Source organism: Phoxinus phoxinus (genome assembly GCF_949152265.1).
Source record: "Phoxinus phoxinus genome assembly, chromosome: 25".
Classification (NCBI taxonomy): domain Eukaryota; kingdom Metazoa; phylum Chordata; class Actinopteri; order Cypriniformes; family Leuciscidae; genus Phoxinus; species Phoxinus phoxinus.
Genome location: NC_136900.1, coordinates 2002939 through 2025543, shown reverse-complemented (window position 1 = coordinate 2025543; position 22605 = coordinate 2002939). Strand labels below are relative to the sequence as shown.

Sequence of the window (22605 nt, the reverse complement as noted above, 5' to 3'; positions counted from 1 at the left end):
AACACTAAGTCCAGTGCTGGCCTTGATCCGGCTCACGGGTCAGCAACACTGAGTCCAGTGCTGGCCTTGATCCGGCTCACGGGTCAGCAACACTGAGTCCAGTGCTGGCCTTGATCCGGCTCACGGGTCAGCAACACTGAGTCCAGTGTGTGGCCTTGATCCGGCTCACGGGTCAGCAACACTGAGTCCAGTGCTGGCCTTGATCCGGCTCACGGGTCAGCAACACTGAGTCCAGTGCTGGCCTTGATCCGGCTCACGGGTCAGCAACACTGAGTCCAGTGTGTGGCCTTGATCCTGGCTCACGGGTCAGCAACACTGAGTCCAGTGCTGGCCTTGATCCTGGCTCACGGGTCAGCAACACTGAGTCCAGTGCTGACCTTGATCCTGGCTCACGGGTCAGCAACACTGAGTCCAGTGCTGGCCTTGATCCGGCTCACGGGTCAGCAACACTGAGTCCAGTGCTGGCCTTGATCCGGCTCACGGGTCAGCAACACTGAGTCCAGTGCTGGCCTTGATCCGGCTCACGGGTCAGCAACACTAAGTCCAGTGCTGGCCTTGATCCGGCTCACGGGTCAGCAACACTGAGTCCAGTGCTGGCCTTGATCCGGCTCACGGGTCAGCAACACTGAGTCCAGTGCTGGCCTTGATCCGGCTCACGGGTCAGCAACACTGAGTCCAGTGTGTGGCCTTGATCCGGCTCACGGGTCAGCAACACTGAGTCCAGTGCTGGCCTTGATCCGGCTCACGGGTCAGCAACACTGAGTCCAGTGCTGGCCTTGATCCGGCTCACGGGTCAGCAACACTGAGTCCAGTGTGTGGCCTTGATCCTGGCTCACGGGTCAGCAACACTGAGTCCAGTGCTGGCCTTGATCCTGGCTCACGGGTCAGCAACACTGAGTCCAGTGCTGACCTTGATCCTGGCTCACGGGTCAGCAACACTGAGTCCAGTGCTGGCCTTGATCCGGCTCACGGGTCAGCAACACTGAGTCCAGTGCTGGCCTTGATCCGGCTCACGGGTCAGCAACACTGAGTCCAGTGCTGGCCTTGATCCGGCTCACGGGTCAGCAACACTGAGTCCAGTGCTGGCCTTGATCCGGCTCACGGGTCAGCAACACTAAGTCCAGTGCTGGCCTTGATCCTGGCTCACGGGTCAGCAACACAGAGTCCAGTGTGTGGACGTGTTTCTCAAAGACATCCAGTGCCTGTGGGTTCGGACACACATGTTCATGAAGCTCGCTGTTGACGTCAGTCAGACTCTTCTACGGGACACACATGTTCATGACAGTATTTGCTGCACTATGAAACAGATACAAGCAAACATAAGTAGGTATTAGCAGTAGATTTTAATTGTGGTATTTTCAGCACGCTTCTGTGAATCAGTGTATGCAGCCACACACACACACACACACACACACTGGAACGACACTCAGCCACACAGAAGGACGGACCCGTCAGGTCCGGGGAAACCAAGTGCCTGCCAGACATTACCAGCACCTAATGCTACATTCACTTCTGTAAGATTACAGACACACATGAAGATGTCTATTTATTTTGTAATATTTGTTAATAAAATACAGTGTTTGCCTTTATGATTCTGTGCATTCTCTTTTATTCAAGTATATTTAAAGTCTCTCATATTTTTTTTTACTAGTGAAACAGAATAGTAAATAAAACATTGTAATATTATTATATTTCTAATAAAGTAATTTCGTTTTTTTATTTTGAAATCTAAAATGCCCAATGTATGCAAAAGTGATGATGTGATGACCTCTAGTGGACAGAAGCGGAAAACGCCTAATGTGAAGATTTCATCAACGTGGATTTGTGAGTTTCAGGAGTTGATGAATTAAATAGAAATAAAATTTTATAATAAAATCAAATAAACAGGCTTGTTTAAAACAAAAACAAATGTTTACCTGTCATGTGACTGACATTGAGAACTGTCAACATGAATGTGAGGCGTTATTTTAGTATGTCATTTTTTTATTATTTTGAATTATGTTTTGAGTTTTCGTTACATATTTTAGTAATTTTAGGTGCTTTTGTCATTTTTTAGTATTTCAATTGAGTTTTCATTTGATTTTATTACACTTTTAGTACTTTAAAATAAACTTTTTCAGGTAGTTGACAACAAGGCAACATCTTTAATTTTCGTTTTAAGATTTGCATGTAGGACTGATATTTTCAGTTTTAGCTTTAGTCACCAGTAGAAACACTGATTGAAATCTTAAAATCTCAGGATGTGTGGACTATCTATTATATTATTGCATATACTGGCCAAAAGTGTGAAATAGTTTGACATTTTTTAATGATGCTGAAAGAAGTCTCTTCTGCTCATTGAAATTTTATAAAAATGATCCCAACTTGCTCCCCAGAAACACTGAGTCTGACGTGTGTCTCTCACAACTTGCTCAATCTGCGCTGCAGAAAGTGTGTGAAGGCAGAAGCGGGATCGCTCAGGTCGAAGCCCAGCTCGAACTCCGGCTTCTTCCCGAGGCCGAGCGCCGCGACGGTCATGGCCAGAGCGGCGGTCAGGCCCCAGATCTGGTGGACGCGTCCGGTGCCGGGGTCCGTGTACATGAAGCTGTGGGTCGGGCCGAAGACGCTGGGCACCGGATAGCAGGAGTGATCCGCCGCTTTAGTGAAGAACTCCAGGGGGAGAGTGAAGACCTCGCTGACCTCGTCTGCGTTGGGACGGGGCTCGAAGGAGCTGTCGATGAACGCCACGACCGGAGTGATCAGGAGACCGGCCTGGAGACAGGGCTTGAGCCGTTAGTTACACATTAATGATCATATCGAACGTTCAGGAATGAGAGCGCACCTTGTTCAGGACGGGGAAGAGTTTGCAGACGACCTGCGCTGTGTGTGGAGGAAGGCCGATCTCCTCCTGAGCTTCTCTCAGAGCCGTGTGCGTCTCGTCCGCGTCGCCGGGCTCAGACTTCCCTCCAGGGAAACACACTTCTCCTGCGTGATGCGTGAGCTGAGAGAGCCGAGAGCACGCGTCGTCAAGAGCACTGCCACACAAACTCACAACTCCTCATTTACTAATAACCCTTAAAGGATTAGTTCACTTTAAAAAAAACTTTTGCTGATAATTTCCTCACCCCGATGTCATCAAGATGTCCATGTCTTTCTTTCTTCAGTGGAAAAGAAATGAAGGTTTTTGATGAACACATTTCTCCATATAATGGACGTCAATGGGCCCCAAACGGCTCAAGGTCCAGATGACAGTGTCAGCGCCGCTTCAACGGGATTTAAACGACACCAGACGATGAATACGGCTCTTATCTAGCGAAACCATCGTCATTTCAAAAATAAATAAAAAGTTTAAGTTTTATAAGCACAAGCGCTCGCCTTGCTCTGTTCTGTGATGCGCGTTCGTGACGTCATGTGATACGCAGTTACGCTGTAAAGGTCACGCTTGACGAGTCAGTGTTTACACATGTGCAGAAGGAGGACCATACACACATATTCAAATGTCTTTGCGTCAGTTTATCAGTTAAAATGCCCATCTCGTGTGCGTATCCTGGTGTTGGAATATTAAAAAGCCTAAAAGAAAATTTTCGTCAGGATAGAAATGTTTTACTTTTCACAGAAGCGTGACCTTTTCAGCGTAACTGCGTATTACGTGACGTGACGAACGCGCATCACAGAACAGAGCAAGGCGAGCGCTTGTGCTTATAAAACTTAGACTTTTTATTTATTTTTGAAATGACGATGGTTTCGCTAGATAAGAGCCGTATTCATCGTCTGGTGTCGTTTAAATCCCGTTGAAGCGGCGCTGACACTGTCATCTGGACCTTGACCCGTTTGGGGCCCATTGACGTCCATTATATGGAGAAATGTGTTCATCAAAAACCTTCATTTCTTTTCCACTGAAGAAAGAAAGACATGGACATCTTGGATGACATCGGGGTGAGGAAACTATCAGCAAAAGTTTTTTAAAAAGTGAACTAATCCTTTAAGTTGTTCCTTAAGTTTCTTTCTTCTGCTGAACACCAAAGATATTTTGAAGAATGTCGGTAACCAAACAGTTGATGGACCCAATTGACATATGGTTTAGCCACACCCCCAAACGCGATGAGCCAATCACAGTGCGCATAGCTAACCCAATACACTCGGACATTCTCTGCTTCCACGCCCATTGAATTGCATTGCAGTTAGTCCGTTTTCATTCGTTTTTATGTTTTTTCTTGTCATTTTAAGTGTAAAATGGTCAAACGGTGTCATGGGGTACATCTCCGACACAAGTGTCCCGAGAGGCGACGGTGTGTATTTTTTACACTTTCCCAAGCCACATCTCAGCCGAGATCAGTGTGTGCTCTGGGTTAAGTTATGCGGTCGACCACAACACCAACTAAACCTGGATAAACTAAACAAGGATGTCTACATCTGTTCTGAGGAAAGTCAACAACGTATTTAAACGTTTAACATCTCTAACGTCACGTTAGGCTAACATTAGAAAACGTTAACGTTAGCTTCTAGCAGCATTGTACATCATGTCACTTAGCTTCATTAACATATCTGTAAATAACTGAGATAACAAATGTTAGCAATGTTGTGCTGAATGACTCATGTAAATACTGTAGCACCGCACTAGCGGAGAGGTCGGCTAACGCTACTCTCGGTAAAGATGGTACAAAGGCTTGTCCTGAAAACGTATGCAACTTAGACCTGTACATATTTAATTTGAGCATGAACCATTAATTACATATTGAAGCACAACATTTTAGACAACTTTCCACTAAAACAACTGGGGAACTTCAGCTTTACCTGGAGCTTAAGCTTTTCATCGACCTTCTCAACAATAACATTATTAATATAACCCTCCAATACATAGTTAAGGCCCTTTTGGTGACTTCGAGATGATATATAATCTTTCTATCTCCAGAAATCATCAATTGCCTCCTGTGAAATGTCTCCGACTGTGATCTGCCATAGCGCCCGTCACCGAATGCTGACCGCGTGTCCGGGTGAGTGGAGGGGGCGGGGCTTAGCCACAGGGCAATTGACTTCCATAGTATTTTTTTCCATACTATGGAAGTCAATGGGGTCCATCAACTGTTTGTTTACAAACATTCTTCAAAATATCTTCTTTTGTGTTCAGCAGAAGAAAAACAATTCATACAGGTTTGGAACAACATGAGTAAATGATGACAGAATTTTTTTAATTTTTTTGGGTGAACTATCCCTTTTAAGAGGACCTTATGAAAATAATACAGAATATACTTAAAGGAATAGTTAACTTAAAAATGAGGGTGAGTACATTTTTTAAGTGAACTATTAAGTGCGAACTGAATGTAATTAATTTCTAAACACTATCTGTTTTCAGACACTTAATTGCAATGTTAATATTATAGTTTAAATTTACATTAAATGTAATTAACTGAAGTTTAGAGTGCGACTTAAATACATGCAACATCAAAATGACTTCTACTGTCTTTGAAATATGGTTATAATGTAGGATAATGCTGAATGTACTGACACGCAGTTATGATAAACTAAAATATACTTTAAGTTTCAATGCCATTTCTATTTAAATGAACATGTCAAGTATTCAAATATATATAATTACACATTTCTATAATGATGAAGCTTAAATTGTGTACATTTAAAATATATTAACATTAAAAGTAGGGCTGTCAAAAGATTAATCATGATTAATCACATCCAAAATAAAAGTTTGTGTTTACATAATATATGTGTGTATATACTGTGTAAGTCAAGTAAAAACTCATAACAATTAATTATTCATGTACTTTAGTTTGTTAGTCAAGACACTGAAATGCTTATTTACAACATATAATTAAAACAATGATTTAAAATGTACTTTTGCAATTTTAAAAGTTATATTAATCTGCAAGTACAGTTTTTTTTTAAATATACTTTTAAGATTTGAAGTAAGCCTACACTACAAGCACACATCAATACACATAAGCACACTTATTTTCATAAGAGTATTAAAGACATGAATTAATAATGCATGTTGAATGCACACATGTCTCTCAGTGAGATCATGAAGATCCTCTTACATGGACCGACCGCACGGTCATGAGCGCGTGCAGCTCCCCGTGCCTCAGCAACAGCGGGATCAGCACGGAGGCTCTGGGAAGAGCTGCCGGTAACCGGGGAAACGCGTCGCCGCTGGCGTGTTTCCTCAGGGACGCGATCGTTTTCTCCTTGAGATCCATCGCGCCCGTCAGGAAACTCTCACTGAACGCTTCCGCTTACCTCAGCGTTTCCCATAATGCTCCTCTGGCCTCTGGGCTCAGCTCTGGTTCAGTGTGTGAAAACGTTGCCTGATAACAGACAGAAATAGAAGTTAGACCATAGACTGTAAAACGAGTTAGACGAGTTAAACATTTACGTTGTAGTTGGCGCTAAGGGCGGAGATAAGCGGCTCTAAAGTCGTCTCAAACTGGTCAGAGAAGTTTGCGTCATTTAAAGTGACAGTGGAGGATTATTAAACAGAATCCCCAAAAGGTAATTTTCTCTCCCGATGTTTATCCGTGACTTTTTCCGTGAACACACAGTAAAACAAAAAAAAACCTTTAACTGTCTATAACTGAGAATTAGATTATTTAGTTATTTAGAATTATATTAGTTTTTGTCTACTAAAGTAATAATGTAATTAAATTAAAGATGAACATCTGCCATATTAAACAACAGCACAATCCTTTGATCGCTGCATTTTAGCCTTGTTTTCATTTTTGTCGGCTGCAAATCAAACATTCAGTCTGAATAAAATTGACTGATGTATAAACTTAATAATCTTTTTTTTTTCTCTCTTTCTTTTTTTTGCACTACTCTTTTATTCCCTATGCAGTTGTTAAGTCGTGATAATACTGTTTCCGGGTCCAAAGGCCGGGTCCTCTCTACCTAGCCTCGCGCTGTTCGCTGGTGTTTTTATCATGCCCCAGTGCTGTGTCCCGTGTTGTTTCAAAAGATCAGAATTAAAAAAAACAAGTGACATTCAGCTGTCATTTTACCGCTTTCCTTGTGACGAGAAGGAGAAGAGAAAATGGCTGCAGTTGATAAGGTAAGTTACAAATCTTAAACAAATGAAGAAACTTTGGCACCAGTGGGTGCTAACGTTAGCATCCACTAGCGCCAAAGTAAAACCAGCCCTTTGAGAATAAGGCTTATGTAGTCTATGGGTTTTATATGTTGTTTGTTGCTATATAAACCCAAATCTTGCATCATGTTTCGGTTGTCAGGCATTATTCTTTACCGCCTAGTTAAGATGAAACTAGCTAGCTAAGGCTAACGTTAGCACCCACTAGCGCCAAAGCAAAACCAGCCCTTTGAGAAAAAGGCTTATGTAGTCTATGGGTTTTATATGTTGTTTGTTGCTATATAAACCCAAATCTTGCATCATGTTTCGGTTGTCAGGCATTATTCTTTACCGCCTAGTTAAGATGAAACTAGCTAGCTAAGGCTAACGTTAGCACCCACTAGCGCCAAAGCAAAACCAGCCCTTTGAGAAAAAGGCTTATGTAGTCTATGGGTTTTATATGTTGTTTGTTGCTATATAAACCCAAATCTTGCATCATGTTTCAGTTGTCAGGCATTATTCTTTACCGCCTAGTTACGATGAAACTAGCTAGCTAACGTTAGCATCCACTAGCGCCAAAGCAAAACCAGCCCTTTGAGAAAAAGGCTTATGTAGTCTATGGGTTTTATATGTTGTTTGTTGCTATATAAACCCAAATCTTGCATCATGTTTCAGTTGTCAGGCATTATTCTTTACCGCCTAGTTACGATGAAACTAGCTAGCTAACGTTAGCATCCACTAGCGCCAAAGCAAAACCAGCCCTTTGAGAAAAAGGCTTATGTAGTCTATGGGTTTTATATGTTGTTTGTTGCTATATAAACCCAAATCTTGCATCATGTTTCGGTTGTCAGGCATTATTCTTTACCGCCTAGTTACGATGAAACTAGCTAGCTAAGGCTAACGTTAGCTTTGACAAACTGAAGCACGAAGATGTGTGTATGTAGCAAGAAAAAAACATTAGACCAGTTAAATTATGATGATCTGCTAACGTTTCTCATTTCTATAATACACACTGCAAAAAATACTTTCTTAGTTAGTATTTTTGTTTTGTTTCCAGTCCAAATATCTAAAAATTCTTAAACCAAGAAGCGTTTACTAGAGAAGTAAAATGACATAAGAAATTATTTTTTGTTTTAAGATAAAAAGAAAGTAATTTAAGTAATTTTTGCTTAAAACGAGCAAAATTATCTGCCAATGGGGTAAGCAAAAAATTATTGGTTTCCATTTGAATTAAGATTTTTTTTCTTGTTTTCCATTCGAATTAAGATTTTTTTCTTACCCCATTGGCAGATAATTTTGCTTGTTTTAAGCAAAAATTACTTAAATTACTTTCTTTTTATCTTAAAACAAAATAGAATTTCTTATGTCATTTTACTTCTCTAGTAAATGCTTCTTGAATGAATAATTTTTAGATATTTGGACTGGAAACAAAACAAAAATACTAAGTAAGAAAAGCATTTTTTGCAGTGCATCTAGGACATTTGATTATATAACTCCGATTGTATTCGTCTGAAAGAATGTCATATAACTTACATGTGTAATGTTAATGAGAAACGTTAGCGGATTAGCATACTTTAACTGTTCTAATGTTTTTTTTCTTGCTATAATAATTGAGTATTGTTGGAGGGAGTATGAGATATTAGATCAGAATCATGATTAATGGCCAATGACTCTGATCTTACTTTGCTCTTAGCGTGCAAACATAGAACAAGCATACAACAAGACAACAAGCTAAACAGACACACACTACAGTGTACAGTACACATACACACACCTGAAACAAAACATTTGTAGACAGCAATTATTGCCAATGACTGCTTTACTGTTATTGTAGTGCGATTACATAAACAATTTAAGGCGAGACACTACAGGTGAATAGGGTACAATTTTAAAATAATAGATATCACCATGAAACTTCCTCAGTTGATTACTTACACAAGTTCATAAAAAAAATGTATTACAAGTTTTTGAAATTTGTATGTTTAATGATGCAAATTAGGTATTATCTCATTAAATATGCGCAATTTTGCATATATTTCCAGGGGATAGATCTGAACATATGATAAAGCCAGGTGCAAAATTCTTTTTTCATTTTGATTACACACGAGATGAAAAAAGATGTTCAGAGGGATTTCAGGAGATATGCTTTCATTACCTAGGAAATCTAAATATACTGTCCATAGCCTTAAAAAATCGATTATCGCCATATTTTTTTTATTAAAATGTCACATAAATCAGGCCAGGAATGATTTATTAACAAATCCCTCTGAACATATCTTCAGAATACTGCTAAGTGTGTAAATGGAGAGTTTGGTGAACATCGGCTGAGATGTTTCTACTGGAGAATGACAAACTCATTTTGAGAAAAAGGCATTTAAAGATTTGTAATGTAAAAATTCATACTTTTTTAGTGGAAACAACTATTTACTGACACAATATGTAAATAGTTTGATAATTTGATAAGTCACAATACTGACTTATCAAATAATTAGCAACAACAATACAAACCACCTAAATCACATCAAAACTTATAAACAGCATTTATGGCCTTTAACTGAGCAGAAAAACAGTCAGAAACACACATCTGAACGTCAGAGCGCGTCACGTGATGCATCTGAACCAATCACGGTGTCAGACATTGACATCAGCCAATGAGATTTCGCTTTTAGAGTTAAATGCCCATTGTACTTTCACGATTGGTTGCTGATTAAAAGGAAATGACCATATTTGGATCTGACAGCATTGTACAGGAGAGAGAGAGCTTTACAGCGGTGTGTGAGATTAAAGGATGCAGACAGAGATCGCGGAGCAGCGCGTTGATTTATAACGCCAACTTTTGTTGAATTTCAGAGAAATCCACAGACACAAATAGACAAAGGTAGTAAAATAAAGACCTAAATGTGTATTTTGGACTTTTTTTTCACCACAAGTCTGAAAGAAGACATGTTATTGAAGACAAATAGCCCAAAATCTCAAAATTGACCAGTGAAAAAAAACCCATGTTTTTGCCTGCCGTGTCTCACCTTAAGTAATATTAAAAATATATATATTACATTTTTTTTACAGACGTGAAAACTTCAACCCAAACTGCAACTCTAGAGTGTGCAGTTGGCACTTCCCCAATGGAAAAGCTGCTGGGCCATCACGGTTTGCTTGGAATGAGGGAAAGACTTTCCAATTCCTCGAGCAGCTCAGCCATCTCTCTAAACGGAGGAAACGAATGATCCCTATCAGCGGTGAGGATGAGGGACCGGATGCGGACGTGGTAACCGCAGAGACCCCTTGTACTTCACAAAGTCTTGTGGCGCTCGAGGTGGAGAATGACCTGCTGCGAGAAGAGAATGACACATTGAAAAAACAATTGGAGAAACAGAAGCAAACTTTTTCCTTCAGCCACATTTCTTCCAGCTCTGACAGAGTTCAATACTTTACTGGATTGCCTGATGCTGCCACGGTCCTGTTTCTGGAAGCACTTCTTTCTAAATTCGAGTTACAATATCATTCTGATTGGACTGTCCAAATGATGCCCCTAGTTGATCAATTGCTCCTGACCTTAATGAAGCTTAGACTAAACTGCGGCCACGTAGACCTTGCAACAAGGTTTAATTGCAGCACGGCCACAGTGACCAACATCTTCATCACCATCATCAGTGCCCTGTATGATGTTTTGTATGCAGGTTTGCTTGAGAACAACATCCCCTCCACAGCCAAGAACCAATCATCGCTGCCAGACTGCTTCCAGCCCTTCCCCAACTGTAGGATCGTGCTCGACTGCACAGAGGTTGCCGTCTCTAACACAGAGAGGCTTGATACTCAGTGTCATATGTACAGCCAGTGCAAAGGACGAACCACACTTAAGGCTTTAATCGGTGTTGCGCCTAATGGAAATATTACCTTTGCCAGTGAGCTGTACGGTGGGAGTGCCTCAGACAAGGCAATAACAGCTGACTGTGGACTTCTCCAACATCTACATCCTGGTGACATGGTTATGGCAGACAAGGGCTTCACAATTCGGGACATTTTGCCAGAAGGAGTTTCCCTGAACATCCCGTCGTTTCTCGTCAATGGACAGTTTACGCAGGAGCAAGTGAACAACAACAGATTGATCTCAAAAGCTCGGATACATGTGGAGCGTTCAATTCAGCGACTGAAATTGTTTCGCATTTTGGACCACATTCCATATCAGTACAGACAACATATAAACAAGATACTTAAAGTGTGTGTGTGTCTTACAAATTTACAAACACCCATTCTCCGTGAAATTGGATGAGTTAAAGAGATAGTTCACCCAAAAATGAAAATTAGCCCATGATTTACTCACCCTGAAGCCATCCTAAGTTTTATTTCACCTTTATTTAACCAGGTTAATCGGTTGAGAACAAGTTCTCATTTGCAACCGCGACCTGGCCAAGATAAGGCAGAAGGTGCAAGGCAACAAAGTTACACACAGCATACAAACATTCAAATACACAATCATACATATAGAAGACATTTAAAATTAATAAGAAGTTAAAAGTAGATTGTTTAAAAATGTAAAGTGGCAGTGCGAGAGGAATATCAATAGAATAATAGTATAATCCAGACTTAATAGTAATGTGCAAATAGTTTTAGTTGAATTCAATTGAATATGTGCAAAATACGTTGAGGCTTTGTTGACTGTGCTAAAACATTAACAAGCAAAGAGCGTCAACATGTACAATGATCTGTCAGTAAGTTGGAGAGTAGTGTTTTAAAAGTAGTGACAGGAACAAGGGATTCGAGTTTGAGAGACTTTTGTAAAGTGTTCCAATCATTTGCAGCTGAAAATTTGAAAGAAAAACGGCCAAATGAGGTGCGAGTTTTTGTAGCAACTAAAGAAATATATCTACTCGAACGCAAGTTAAGTGTAGGTACAGATATGGTTATTAAAGTGCTTAGATAAGATGGTGTTTTACCTAGTAAGGACTTGTAGATTAACTGGAGCCAATGATTTAGGCGTCTGGTGTGTAACGAAGGCCATCCAACTATTGAGTAAAGAGTGCAGTGGTGGGTGTTGTATGGGGCTTTAGTAACAAAACGAATGGCACTGTGATAAACAACATCCAATTTCTTGAGTAGAGAATTGGATGCAGTTCTATAGACAACATCACTGAAGTCAAGTATTGGGATGACGGTCATTTTCACAAGGGCCTGTTTTGCAGAGATAGTAAATGAGGCTCTATTTCGAAATAAAAAGCCGATCCTGGACTTGATCTTAGACTGTAGATGGTTTATGTGGATCTGAAAAGAGAGCGAGGGGTCTAGCCAGACCCCTAAATATTTGTATTTCTCCACATTTTCCAGCTTAGACCCATCCAGGGTGGTGATGTTTATTGGGCAAGAAGGTGCAGAACGTGACCGGTTGAAAATCATGCATTTTGTTTTACCAGAATTTAAAGACAATTGGAGGCCTCGAAAGGAAAGTTGAAGGTCATCAAAACTCTTTTGGAGTTTTTCTAAAACGTTTTCCAATGTAGGGCCTGATGTGTACAAAATGGTGTCGTCTGCGTAGAGATGGATAAGAGAGTTGCCTACAGCACGAGCGACATCATTAATGTAAACAGAAAATAATATTGGTCCAAGAATCGAGCCCTGGGGTACCCCGATAGAGACAGCCAGGGGCTCTGACAGCAGGCCCTCGGACTTAACACACTGAAATCTGTCAGAGAAATAATTTGAAAACCAGGAAAGGCATTCGTTTGAAAGACCCAGGCCCTTGAGTCTGCCAATAAGAATACTGTGATTGACAGAATCGAAAGCTTTGGCCAAGTCAATAAAGACAGCAGCACAATATTGTTTTTGGTCAATAGCTGTTATAACATCATTTAGGACCTTAAGTGTTGCTGAGGAGCACCCATGACCAGCTCTGAAGCCAGATTGCATATCAGAGACCCAATGGTAGAACTCAAGATGACCTATTATCTGTTTATTGACTTGGCTTTCAAAGACTTTTGAGAGGCAGGGCAAGACGGAGTTCAAGTGAACTTGACTTTACTCTTTTCTTTACTCTAGTTTTGTACGGCTGTCTACCGGATGCTAGTTATTTTAGTCGATACAGTATTAAATTATCATCGCTTCACTTCAGAAGGCCTTTATTAACCTCCCGGAAGAAGAATGTCATACACTAGGATGACTTTAGGGTGAGTTAATCATGGGGTAATTTTCATTGTTGGGTGAACTATCCCTTTAACTGTATTGTACATGAATTACTGCATATTTGCTTGTAGAAATCAGATTAAAAAGTAAAAAAAAAACAGGTTAATGGGTGTAATACATATGTCTGTATTAATAACTATAGTTTTATTTGATTATTCTTTATTTTAAGGTGTCAATGTTTCAGTGTAATTATATATTTAAAGGTGGGGTATGTAATTCTCTTTTTTGGCCATTTTTTCAAAATCACTTAAAATCGTTTTCCTAACCCACTTACAGCCACTGAGTTAGAAGCACTGAAATAAAAATTAAGCAATTTAATCATCTGTGGAGCAGGCAGGACTCAAAAAACACCAGCCAATCATTTCCAAGACCACCTAGAATCATTGGACAGTAAGTGTGTCAATCAATCGGTCGTACCATTGATTGGTCCATGTTCTTTGAATGGGTGGAGTCAAAGGAAAGAAGGTAGGACCATTTGAGTTGTGTATTTTCAAAATCTACCGGCCGTTTTGCAAATCACATACCCCACCTTTAAGTACTGAGTAATATTAATTAACTACATGTACTTACTATTCGGTTGTTAAGTCTGACGTCAGACGTGACGTTTAGCCTACAAACTTGTATAATAAATAAATTACCTTGCTTGTGTGAAATGTCAAATTTTAATTTATTTTCAAGTTTAAAGGATTAGTTCACCCCAAAATGAAAATTTCCTGATAATTTACTCAACCCAATGCCATCCAAGATGTTCATGTCTTTCTTTCTTCAGTGGAAACGCAATAAAATTCCTCAAAAAACGTTATTTATTCTTCACTGAAAAAGAAAGACATCCTCTTGGATGGCATTGGGTTGAGTAAGTTATCAGGAAATTTTCATTTTGGGGTGAACTAATCCTTTAACTGTACAGTACTTAGTTACAACTGTGATAGAATGTATGGTAGGAAACAATCTTTATTTTATTTTTATTTCAAAGTGTTTTTATTGTTTTAAATGTACATAACTAGGGATGGGCATCGTTAAGAAATTATCGATATCGATGCCATTGTCAAGTCTGCTTATTAGGGGTGTAACGGTACATGTATTCGTACCGAACCGTTTCGGTACAGGACTTTCGGTACGGTGCACATGTGTACCGAATGCAATCTTTCACGTAAATTAGGCTAGTTTAGTGTGCGGAACATACGTCAATTCCGAGTTTCCACACGAACATATTAAGTGTCGGAAGTCTCCGCGTTGTGTTGCCATAGATATCGAAGAGCTTTGTAGATAATGCGCGTTACACTTGCGCTTGAGCGCGTGGATTTTTTCCCCCCTCAAAACAACTTCAGCGGAAATCCCGCCCTGCAGCTGACTCTAAAGTTTTCATTGGTCATGCTCATGTCAAACAATCACCTGATCCCTAAACCTACCCGTCACTGTAACCTAAACCAATGAAATCGGCTGCAGGGCGGGATTTCCGCTGAAGTGGTTTAAAAAAAAATATATAATAATTCACGCGCTCAAGCTCAAGTGCAACGCGCATATCTACAAAGCTCTTTGAGAACTACATACAAACTGGGATTGGTAATGCTGCACTCACTGTCTGTAATCCATAGTTATTTATATTATTCATTATATTCTATGTGATATTGGTTTGAGAGTATTTTATTTAGTGGAGAACTTTGCAGCTGTATTTTATTCCTTATTATTTTTTATTTTATTAAATATATATATTTTAATATTATATATATATATATATATATATATATAATATTAAAACGTTAATAATAAATATATATATTATATTTTATAAAAAAAGTGTTTAAAAAAGTGTAAACAAATTGTAACAAAAAAAAGTTTATAGTAAACATTCAAACAACCAGCAGTTTAATGTTTGCATTTCTGTCCCATACTGTACCGAAAATGAACCGAACCGTGACTTTAAAACCGAGGTAAGTACCGAACCGTGATTTTTGCGTACCGTTACACCACTACAGCTTATCGATGCGATTCCTTATCGATTCCCATATCGATTCCTGTACCATTTGCTGAACACTTACAGGGTGGCTTTGAGAGTTGTTGGCTTTGAATGTCTAATTTAAAATGGTTTTAGAGAAAGAAAACGTACTCGGTTACTTACGTAACCTCGGTTCTCTCTAGAAGAGGGAACGAGTACTGCGTACTGAAAGTACGCACCGGGTAAAGTCTCTTTGCTCGAGATATTGAAGCCAAAATTTATCCTTAAATTTCCATATCTTGTAAACGCAGTGCAGCAGCAGTCAGACCTAGAGCGGGCAATCTAGCGCGCTCATTGGCTGCTCCGCGGCAACTGCTGCAGCCTACCACTGAGCCCCTGGCGTGACGTCACGCCCAATGAGTGCGCTTCGCGCCCTCACGCGGCCAAGCCCGCCAAAATGGGAGTGGCTTAGCGTATATAAGGGGCAGTTCAGGCTGCTAACACTCGATTTTGATCGCTGAAGCGAAATGAGCTCGAAGCGCGTCACGGCAGGGAACGCAGTACTCGTTCCCTCTTCTAGAGAGAACCGAGGTTACGTAAGTAACCGAGTACGTTCTCTTACGAGAGGTTCTCTCGTACTGCGTACTGAAAGTACGCACCGGGAACCCCTTGTAAACGTCGTGTGCGCTTAAGCAGTCACTATATGAATCCCAGGGGGGAACGCCCCGGGGGACATGGATAAGTGAAATTAGGTGGCCAACAGAGTGGGCTCGCACCTGTACATAAGCACTATATGAGGGGATATACATACAGAGCGGCACTGCCGGTCTTATATTTGAACACATCTACCCTTGTAGCGCAGTTCACAAGTGAGTCGCTAGGACTTTTTTTTTTTTTTTTTTCAGACTGAAAGGAGTCTAGCCTGCAAGGCGGGGACTTCTAGGTTGTAGAACCTAACAAATGTAGACGGGGAGGCCCAGCCTGCCGCCGTAAAAATGTCATGAATAGAAATCCCGCTGGACCAAGCCCACGACGAGGCCATGCCTCTGGTGGAATGAGCCCTAACGCCCAAGGGGCATTGCAGGTCTTTTGACGCGTAAGCCGCAGCAATAGCGTCCACTATCCATCTGGATAGGCTGTGTTTCGAGGCGGCGAGACCTTTGGTGCGCCCACCGAACGAAACAAAAAGCTGCTCCGAGCGCCTGAAGGCGGCGGAGCGCGTGACGTAAATTCTCAGTGCTCTGACAGGACAAAGGAGGTTCGTATCGACCTCGTTGTCTGATGCCGGCAAAGCTGAGAGCGAAATGATCTGTGCTCTGAACGGGGTACCGATCGCTTTGGGGACATAACCATGTCTCGGTTTAAGGATGACTTTAGAGTCATTAGGTCCAAACTCGAGGCACGTAGCACTCACAGAGAGCGCGTGCAAATCACCCACACGTTTAACTGATGCAAGAGCGATCAGAAACACGGTTTTGAGCGCGAGGTACTTCAAATCCACAGAGTGAAGCGGTTCGAAGGGATGTGCTTTCAGGGCCTCTAGGACCAGGGAAAGATCCCAGAAAGGAACCGAGGGGGGCCGTGGGGGATTCATCCTCCTGGCTCCTCTAAGGAAGCGGATGATGAGCTCATTCCTTCCTATCGCCTGGCCGAGCGTCGACTCGGCGAACGCTGCGATGGCCGCGACATATACTTTGAGCGTGGAGGGGGACCTGCCCCTTTCCAACATCTCTTGAAGGAAGCAAAGCACCCACGAGACTCCGCACGTTTGAGGCTGTAAGCCCTTGTCCGTGCACCATTTAGTAAACACCGACCATTTAGACGCATAAAGCCGCCTGGTAGAGGGGGCTCTAGATTGCGTGATCGTGTTCACGACCCCTTCTGGCAAAACAACGGGTACCCATTGATTATCCATGCATGCAGAGACCATAGCTCTGGATGAGGATGCCAAATCGATCCGCCGGCTTGGGAAAGGAGGTCTTTCCTCACCGGGATCGGCCATGGGGCTGAGTCTGACAGCCGCACCAACTCCGAGAACCATGTCTGGTTCTCCCATCGGGGGGCTATGAGGAGCACCGAGTGACGCATTTCCCTGATTCTCTTGATTACTTGTGGTAACAATGAGACCGGAGGGAACGCGTATAACGGGCATCTGGGCCATATCTGGGCCAGAGCGTCCTCGTTCTTTGAAAAGAACCTTAGGCAATGGGCGTTGTCTGTCGACGCGAATAGGTCGACTTCCGCCTTGCCGAAGCGGTGCCACAATAACTGGACTGACTGAGGGTGCAGGGACCATTCCCCGAGGGGAACGTTGTTCCTGGACAGTCTGTCCGGTCCGTCGTTCAGGCGTCCTGGCACATGCGTGGCTCTGAGCGAGCGCACGTGGTGCTGAGCCCAGACGAGGAGGCGTTCCGCCAGATCGCAGAGTGCCCTGGATCTGACACCGCCCTGGCGGTTCACGTACGATACCACAGACATGTTGTCCGTTCGAACCAGTACGTGGTGGCCCCGCAGAAAAGGGAGGAAGTGTTTCACAGTGTACTCGACCGCTATCATCTCCAGACAGTTTATATGGAGGAGCTTCTCCGTGTCTGACCATAGGCCAAAGACCGGTCTGCCCTCGAATATCCCGCCCCAACCGAGGTTGGAAGCGTCCGTCGAGATAACTTTTCGGTACGAGACAGTTCCCATCATAACTCCCCGCTGATACCAGTCGGTCACAAGCCAGGGCTGCAGAGCTGAAACACAGCTCTGAGTCACTCTGATTCGGTAACCGCCGGAAGCCCACGCTCGGTGGTGTACACGAGCGTTGAGCCATCGTTGCAGGGGGCGCATACGCAATAGACCTAGCCGGAGCACTGCTGCGGCTGAGGCCATAAAGCCCAGCAATCTCTGAAACGTTTTCAGGGGAAACACTTTGTCTTTCTGGAAAGATGCGGCCAAACGCTGAACACGGCGCGCGCGCTGTGTTGACAAGCGAGCCGTCATTGCCACTGAGTCGAGCTGTATTCCCAGAAAGGAAGCTGACTGACGGGGCAGCAGTGAGCTCTTGGTCCAATTGACCGTGAGACCCAGGTTTTCCAGATGACTGAGTAGCACAGCTCTGTGAGACACAAGTTCCGCCTCTGATTGTGCTAAAATCAGCCAATCGTCCAGATAGTTCAATATTCGCATCCCCTGACGCCTCAGGGGAGCGAGCGCCGCGTCCATGCACTTCGTAAATGTACGGGGTGCTAAAGACAGGCCGAACGGCAGGACGGTGTACTGATATACCTGACCGTCGAAGGCGAATCTCAAGAATGGCCTGTGACGGGGTATGATCTGAATCTGAAAGTACGCGTCTTTCAGATCGAGAGAAATGAACCAGTCCCTCGGGCGAATTTGCGCGAGGATTTGTCTGGTCGTGATCATTTTGAACGGTCTTTTCATAAGAGCTTTGTTCAAATGTCTCAGATCTAATATAGGTCTGAGCGCTCCGTCCTTCTTGGGCACGAGAAAATAACGGCTGTAAAAGCCTGACTCGCTCATAGAAGGACGTACCGGCTCTATCGCCCCCTTGCATAACAGTTTTGCTATTTCTGCGCGAAGTAGGTGTGCTACTTCTGGGTTCACGCTCGTCACTGTACGGGCTCGGAAGCGCGGGGGACGGCGAGCGAACTGCAGTGTATAGCCTTGTCTTACAACCTTCAGCACCCATTCTGACACGCCCGGGATAGCTTCCCATGCTTTCGCACGCATAGCTAGGGGCAGAATGGTCTCCGCGTCCTGAGCGCCGCACTGCGCGGGCTCGAGGAACTGAAACGGAGGTATCAGCGCGGCGCGCGCGCCCTCGTTTGCTGAGTAATGCTGCTCGCTGGTTACAGCAGCCTGCCGCTTCGCATTCAGTAACTCGGTCGCTAGGGACGGAGAATAGTCTGTGGCGCGAACAGCGGTGCTTGTGAGCGATATGGGGGGAACAGTGTTCGTCAGTGAGCGCGCGTGCTCGTGAGCACGTGCGGCGCTTATATCTGAAACACGGCCTATTGGCTTTATTAGTTTCGCCCCCCGTGATAACTGTACAGCAGAGCGGACATTTTGTAGGTGTGGGCACTGGGACGTGGGCACAAATCCTACATTTAACACTCGAGCGGCGCGTGCCCGCTTTATATGAGTGGGCTCTGTGACAAACCTGGGGGGCGTGCTTGTGTGTAGGGGTGAACACATTGGAGTGGGCACATTTTCTACACATAGAACACAATCGGCGTGAGCCGTATATACAGACATTACACTCTTTTTGTGATTTATCTGGGTCGCCGTGAAAACGGCGTTTGTGTGCAGGCGAGCGTGTACTGTGAGTGGCTCGTTGGCTGCTAAATACACAACTGCAGTAGCCTTGTTTAAGGGGACTGACAGAGCGGTTAACTTTGATGGCGGCGGCGGCGGGACTCGCGCATCTTTTCCTCTTCGCGGTGGCTAGGAGGATTTCGCGGCTTCAGGCTTCAGCACGATCTTCTGTCGCGGTCCCCGGGGGGGAGGCGGTCTGTGACGGCTGTTTGAGCGCGATCGAGGGCGGCCGCCCTGTCGCTGCTGCGAAGCTGATGGAGGCTGCGATGGGCGTTGTTGCGATGAGCTTCGTGCAGGAGGCTGCTGGGAGCGGCCTGCAGCGGAGCTAACGCGTCGTGGGAGGAACAGCTTCATGGCTTGAGACGTTTTCTGTACCTCAGAAAACCTTTCCACGATCCCGGTCACCGCAGGGCCGAAGAGGCCGGCGGGGGAGAGCGGGGCGTTGAGGAACACGGCGCGCTCAGACTCACTCATCTCGGCGAGCGTCAGCCAAAGGTGCCTCTCCGTTACCGTGAGTGAAGCCATGCATCGTCCCATCGCCTGTGCTGCGGATTTCGTGGCGCGGAGGGAAAGATCCGTCGCGCTGCGCAGATCCGTCACGATGTCCTGAACCGGGCGTTTCTCGTCCAAACGGCGGAGGAGTTCGGCCTGGAGGATCTGGAGGACAGCCATAGAATGCAGGGCGGAAGCGGCTTGTCCGGCGGCGGCGAAAGCGCGGCCGACAAGGGCTGAAGTGGTCCTGCAGGCTTTCGACGGGAGGGCAGACTTTGAGCGCCATTTTGGTGATGGCGGGCAAAGATGCACTGCGACCGCCTCTTCCACTGGGGGAATCCGGCTGTAGGCTTTTTCGACGGCTCCGTCCACTTGGGAGAGAGTCGAGGAAGCAGGGGAGCGGAGTCTCGCGGAGAATGGAGCATTCCACGATTTAGAGAGCTCGCTGTGGAGCTCCGGCAGGAAGGGTGCTGACCTAGAGGCAGGCGCTAGGCGGCGGCTAGGTAAAAAGCACCCATCGAGCCTGTTGGGCGCGGGCGCCTCCGGTGGAGACCAGTCCAGGCCCAGTTGGTCAACGGCCATGGTGAGGAGGCGGAAAAGTTCGGCGTCCACATTAGACCGGGCCTTGCCAGGTTCCTGCGTCGAAGAGGAGGTGGAGTGTGTAGATCCAGACCACTCTTCACTGTCCGACGCCAGGAGAGAACAGCTGTCGATGGCGTCGTCCCCCGCCTCGTCCCCTGTGTCGACGGCAGTGAGGGCCGAAGCCGTCATCTGCGCGTCGGGAAGGGGGGGCGGTGAAGGGGAACGCGAAGCTCAGGGGAAGATTCCGGCGAGCGTTCGCGAGCGACGGGCTCCGGGAGTCTCTGGGCACGGCGCTTCTTCTTTCGCGGGCCACTGGAGAGAGGCGGAGCGACAGCCTCGACGTTGAAGAGGGCGAGTCGAGCCCGCAGGGTCGAAATCGCCATCTCGTCGCACTCGATGCAGCCACCCGTCGAGAGAGCGATGGCTGCGTGGTCTCGGCCCAGGCAGAGAGCGCAGATCACGTGGCGGTCTCCGTCGCTGAGCGCGGTTCGGCACGAACCGCAGGAAAGACGAGGCATTTTTGTACAAACGCCTTTGCTCTTTTAGGACGTGAGTCGCGGCGGCGAGCTCACGGAGAGGTATTGGAAAAAGAATACTTTGTCGCCGGATAGCGTAGCTGGCACGGACGGCTGAAGGTGGCGAAGACGGCCGGCTTCCTCAGGCGCTGTCCTAAGCTGGCTGGTCGCTGGATTCGACGGCGGCGGCTTCTCTCGGAGGTCAGCGTAGCGTAGAGCGTCGCTGAAGAGATTAAAAATCGAGTGTTAGCAGCCTGAACTGCCCCTTATATACGCTAAGCCACTCCCATTTTGGCGGGCTTGGCCGCGTGAGGGCGCGAAGCGCCCTCATTGGGCGTGACGTCACGCCAGGGGCTCAGTGGTAGGCTGCAGCAGTTGCCGCGGAGCAGCCAATGAGCGCGCTAGATTGCCCGCTCTAGGTCTGACTGCTGCTGCACTGCGTTTACAAGATATGGAAATTTAAGGATAAATTTTGGCTTCAATATCTCGAGCAAAGAGACTTTACCCGGTGCGTACTTTCAGTACGCAGTACGAGAGAACCTCTCGTAAGAGAACCAAGTGTGCAATATCAATACAGAAGTTGAAAGCTTTGAAATTTCAAAAAAAAAAAAAAGTAAACATTTCTAAAACAAAGCTTTGTATTGTAATCACACTTAGTCCCCCTTGGGGTTAAAAATAGCATCTCAAATTATAATAAAATGCGTGTTTTTATAATGATAATATATAAATACTTATAATATTTTAATGATATAGGTAAAAATATAATAAATATGTAATATAGTTATCATATTTAGCTAAATAAATATTTAGCAAAAAATACTCCTCTCTACAGACAATTGTTTAAGTCCAACTACGTGCTATGGTTATTAAATGGCTTTCCTGAGGTGAACATAACGTTACGTGACTGAGCTGTTTATGGACCTCTCTTTCTGCGGTTGAAAACACTTGATCGATCGATTTTATTACATCTCGGTAAGTTGAACTGTATCTTTCAAATTACCTATTGATCATTCGAAGTTAATTTACTATTAGTTAGTAGTAACAGATGATCGGTTCATGTGCCGCTTGAACTAAGATCTGCCACATCACATTTACAAGCGCCAAAATGGTGTTTATTGTTTTAATTTTGTAATTAAATTGACAGAATCTGAGAGCTGAGAATTTGTTTTATGTCAATAGTACCGTAACCTCCTCTGCCGGTGTCAGTGTCCTCTTTGCTTCGGGATTTTCTCTGCGTGAGAAAATGGATGTGTGGCATGAGAGTGCGTGGAAAGTGACAACTGCGCGAGTCTCACTGTGAATGCGTGAGAGTTGGCAGCCCTGCAGATTCAGTTTGTAAATGTTTTTGGCGGGTGTGCTTGTGCAGCCGCGGTCTTGTTCATTTGCTATGTTGTTTGTGTATCTCTATGGCAAACGCGCTGAGCACCGCTCGGAACTACGGGAGCCCAGAGGGGAGCGTCGGCGGATGTTAAAGAGAAAACCGATTTTCATTCAAACATATCGACGTTCACTACACATTCGAGTTAATC

General features: G+C 44.4%; 3 protein-coding genes across 4 annotated transcripts in view; 2 read left to right on the top strand and 1 right to left on the bottom strand.

The window, feature by feature from the left end:
• Window positions 1-1096: 1096 nt before the first annotated feature.
• nudt7 (nudix (nucleoside diphosphate linked moiety X)-type motif 7) lies at window positions 1097-6434 on the bottom strand. Its single transcript, XM_079603216.1, has 3 exons — window positions 6033-6434; window positions 2822-2980; window positions 1097-2751 (listed from the first exon to the last, which is right to left on the bottom strand). Exons 1-3 carry the CDS (start codon window positions 6189-6191, stop codon window positions 2401-2403), a joined length of 669 nt encoding a protein of 222 aa, XP_079459342.1. The 5' UTR covers window positions 6192-6434; the 3' UTR covers window positions 1097-2400.
• The window catches only part of tmed6 (transmembrane p24 trafficking protein 6), a gene marked incomplete at its 5' end in the record, with an annotated part of 37071 nt that continues 20739 nt past the window's right edge, over window positions 6274-22605 (top strand). For both annotated transcript variants that reach the window (XM_079603215.1, XM_079603214.1), the window contains one exon: window positions 6274-6483. The remainder of the gene's footprint in view (window positions 6484-22605) is intronic.
• LOC306993442 (uncharacterized protein) lies at window positions 6562-13866 on the top strand. The gene is made up of 2 exons (XM_079603212.1): window positions 6562-7039; window positions 10121-13866. The coding sequence occupies exons 1-2, from the start codon at window positions 6912-6914 to the stop codon at window positions 11322-11324; spliced, it is 1332 nt and encodes a 443-aa protein (XP_079459338.1). The 5' UTR covers window positions 6562-6911; the 3' UTR covers window positions 11325-13866.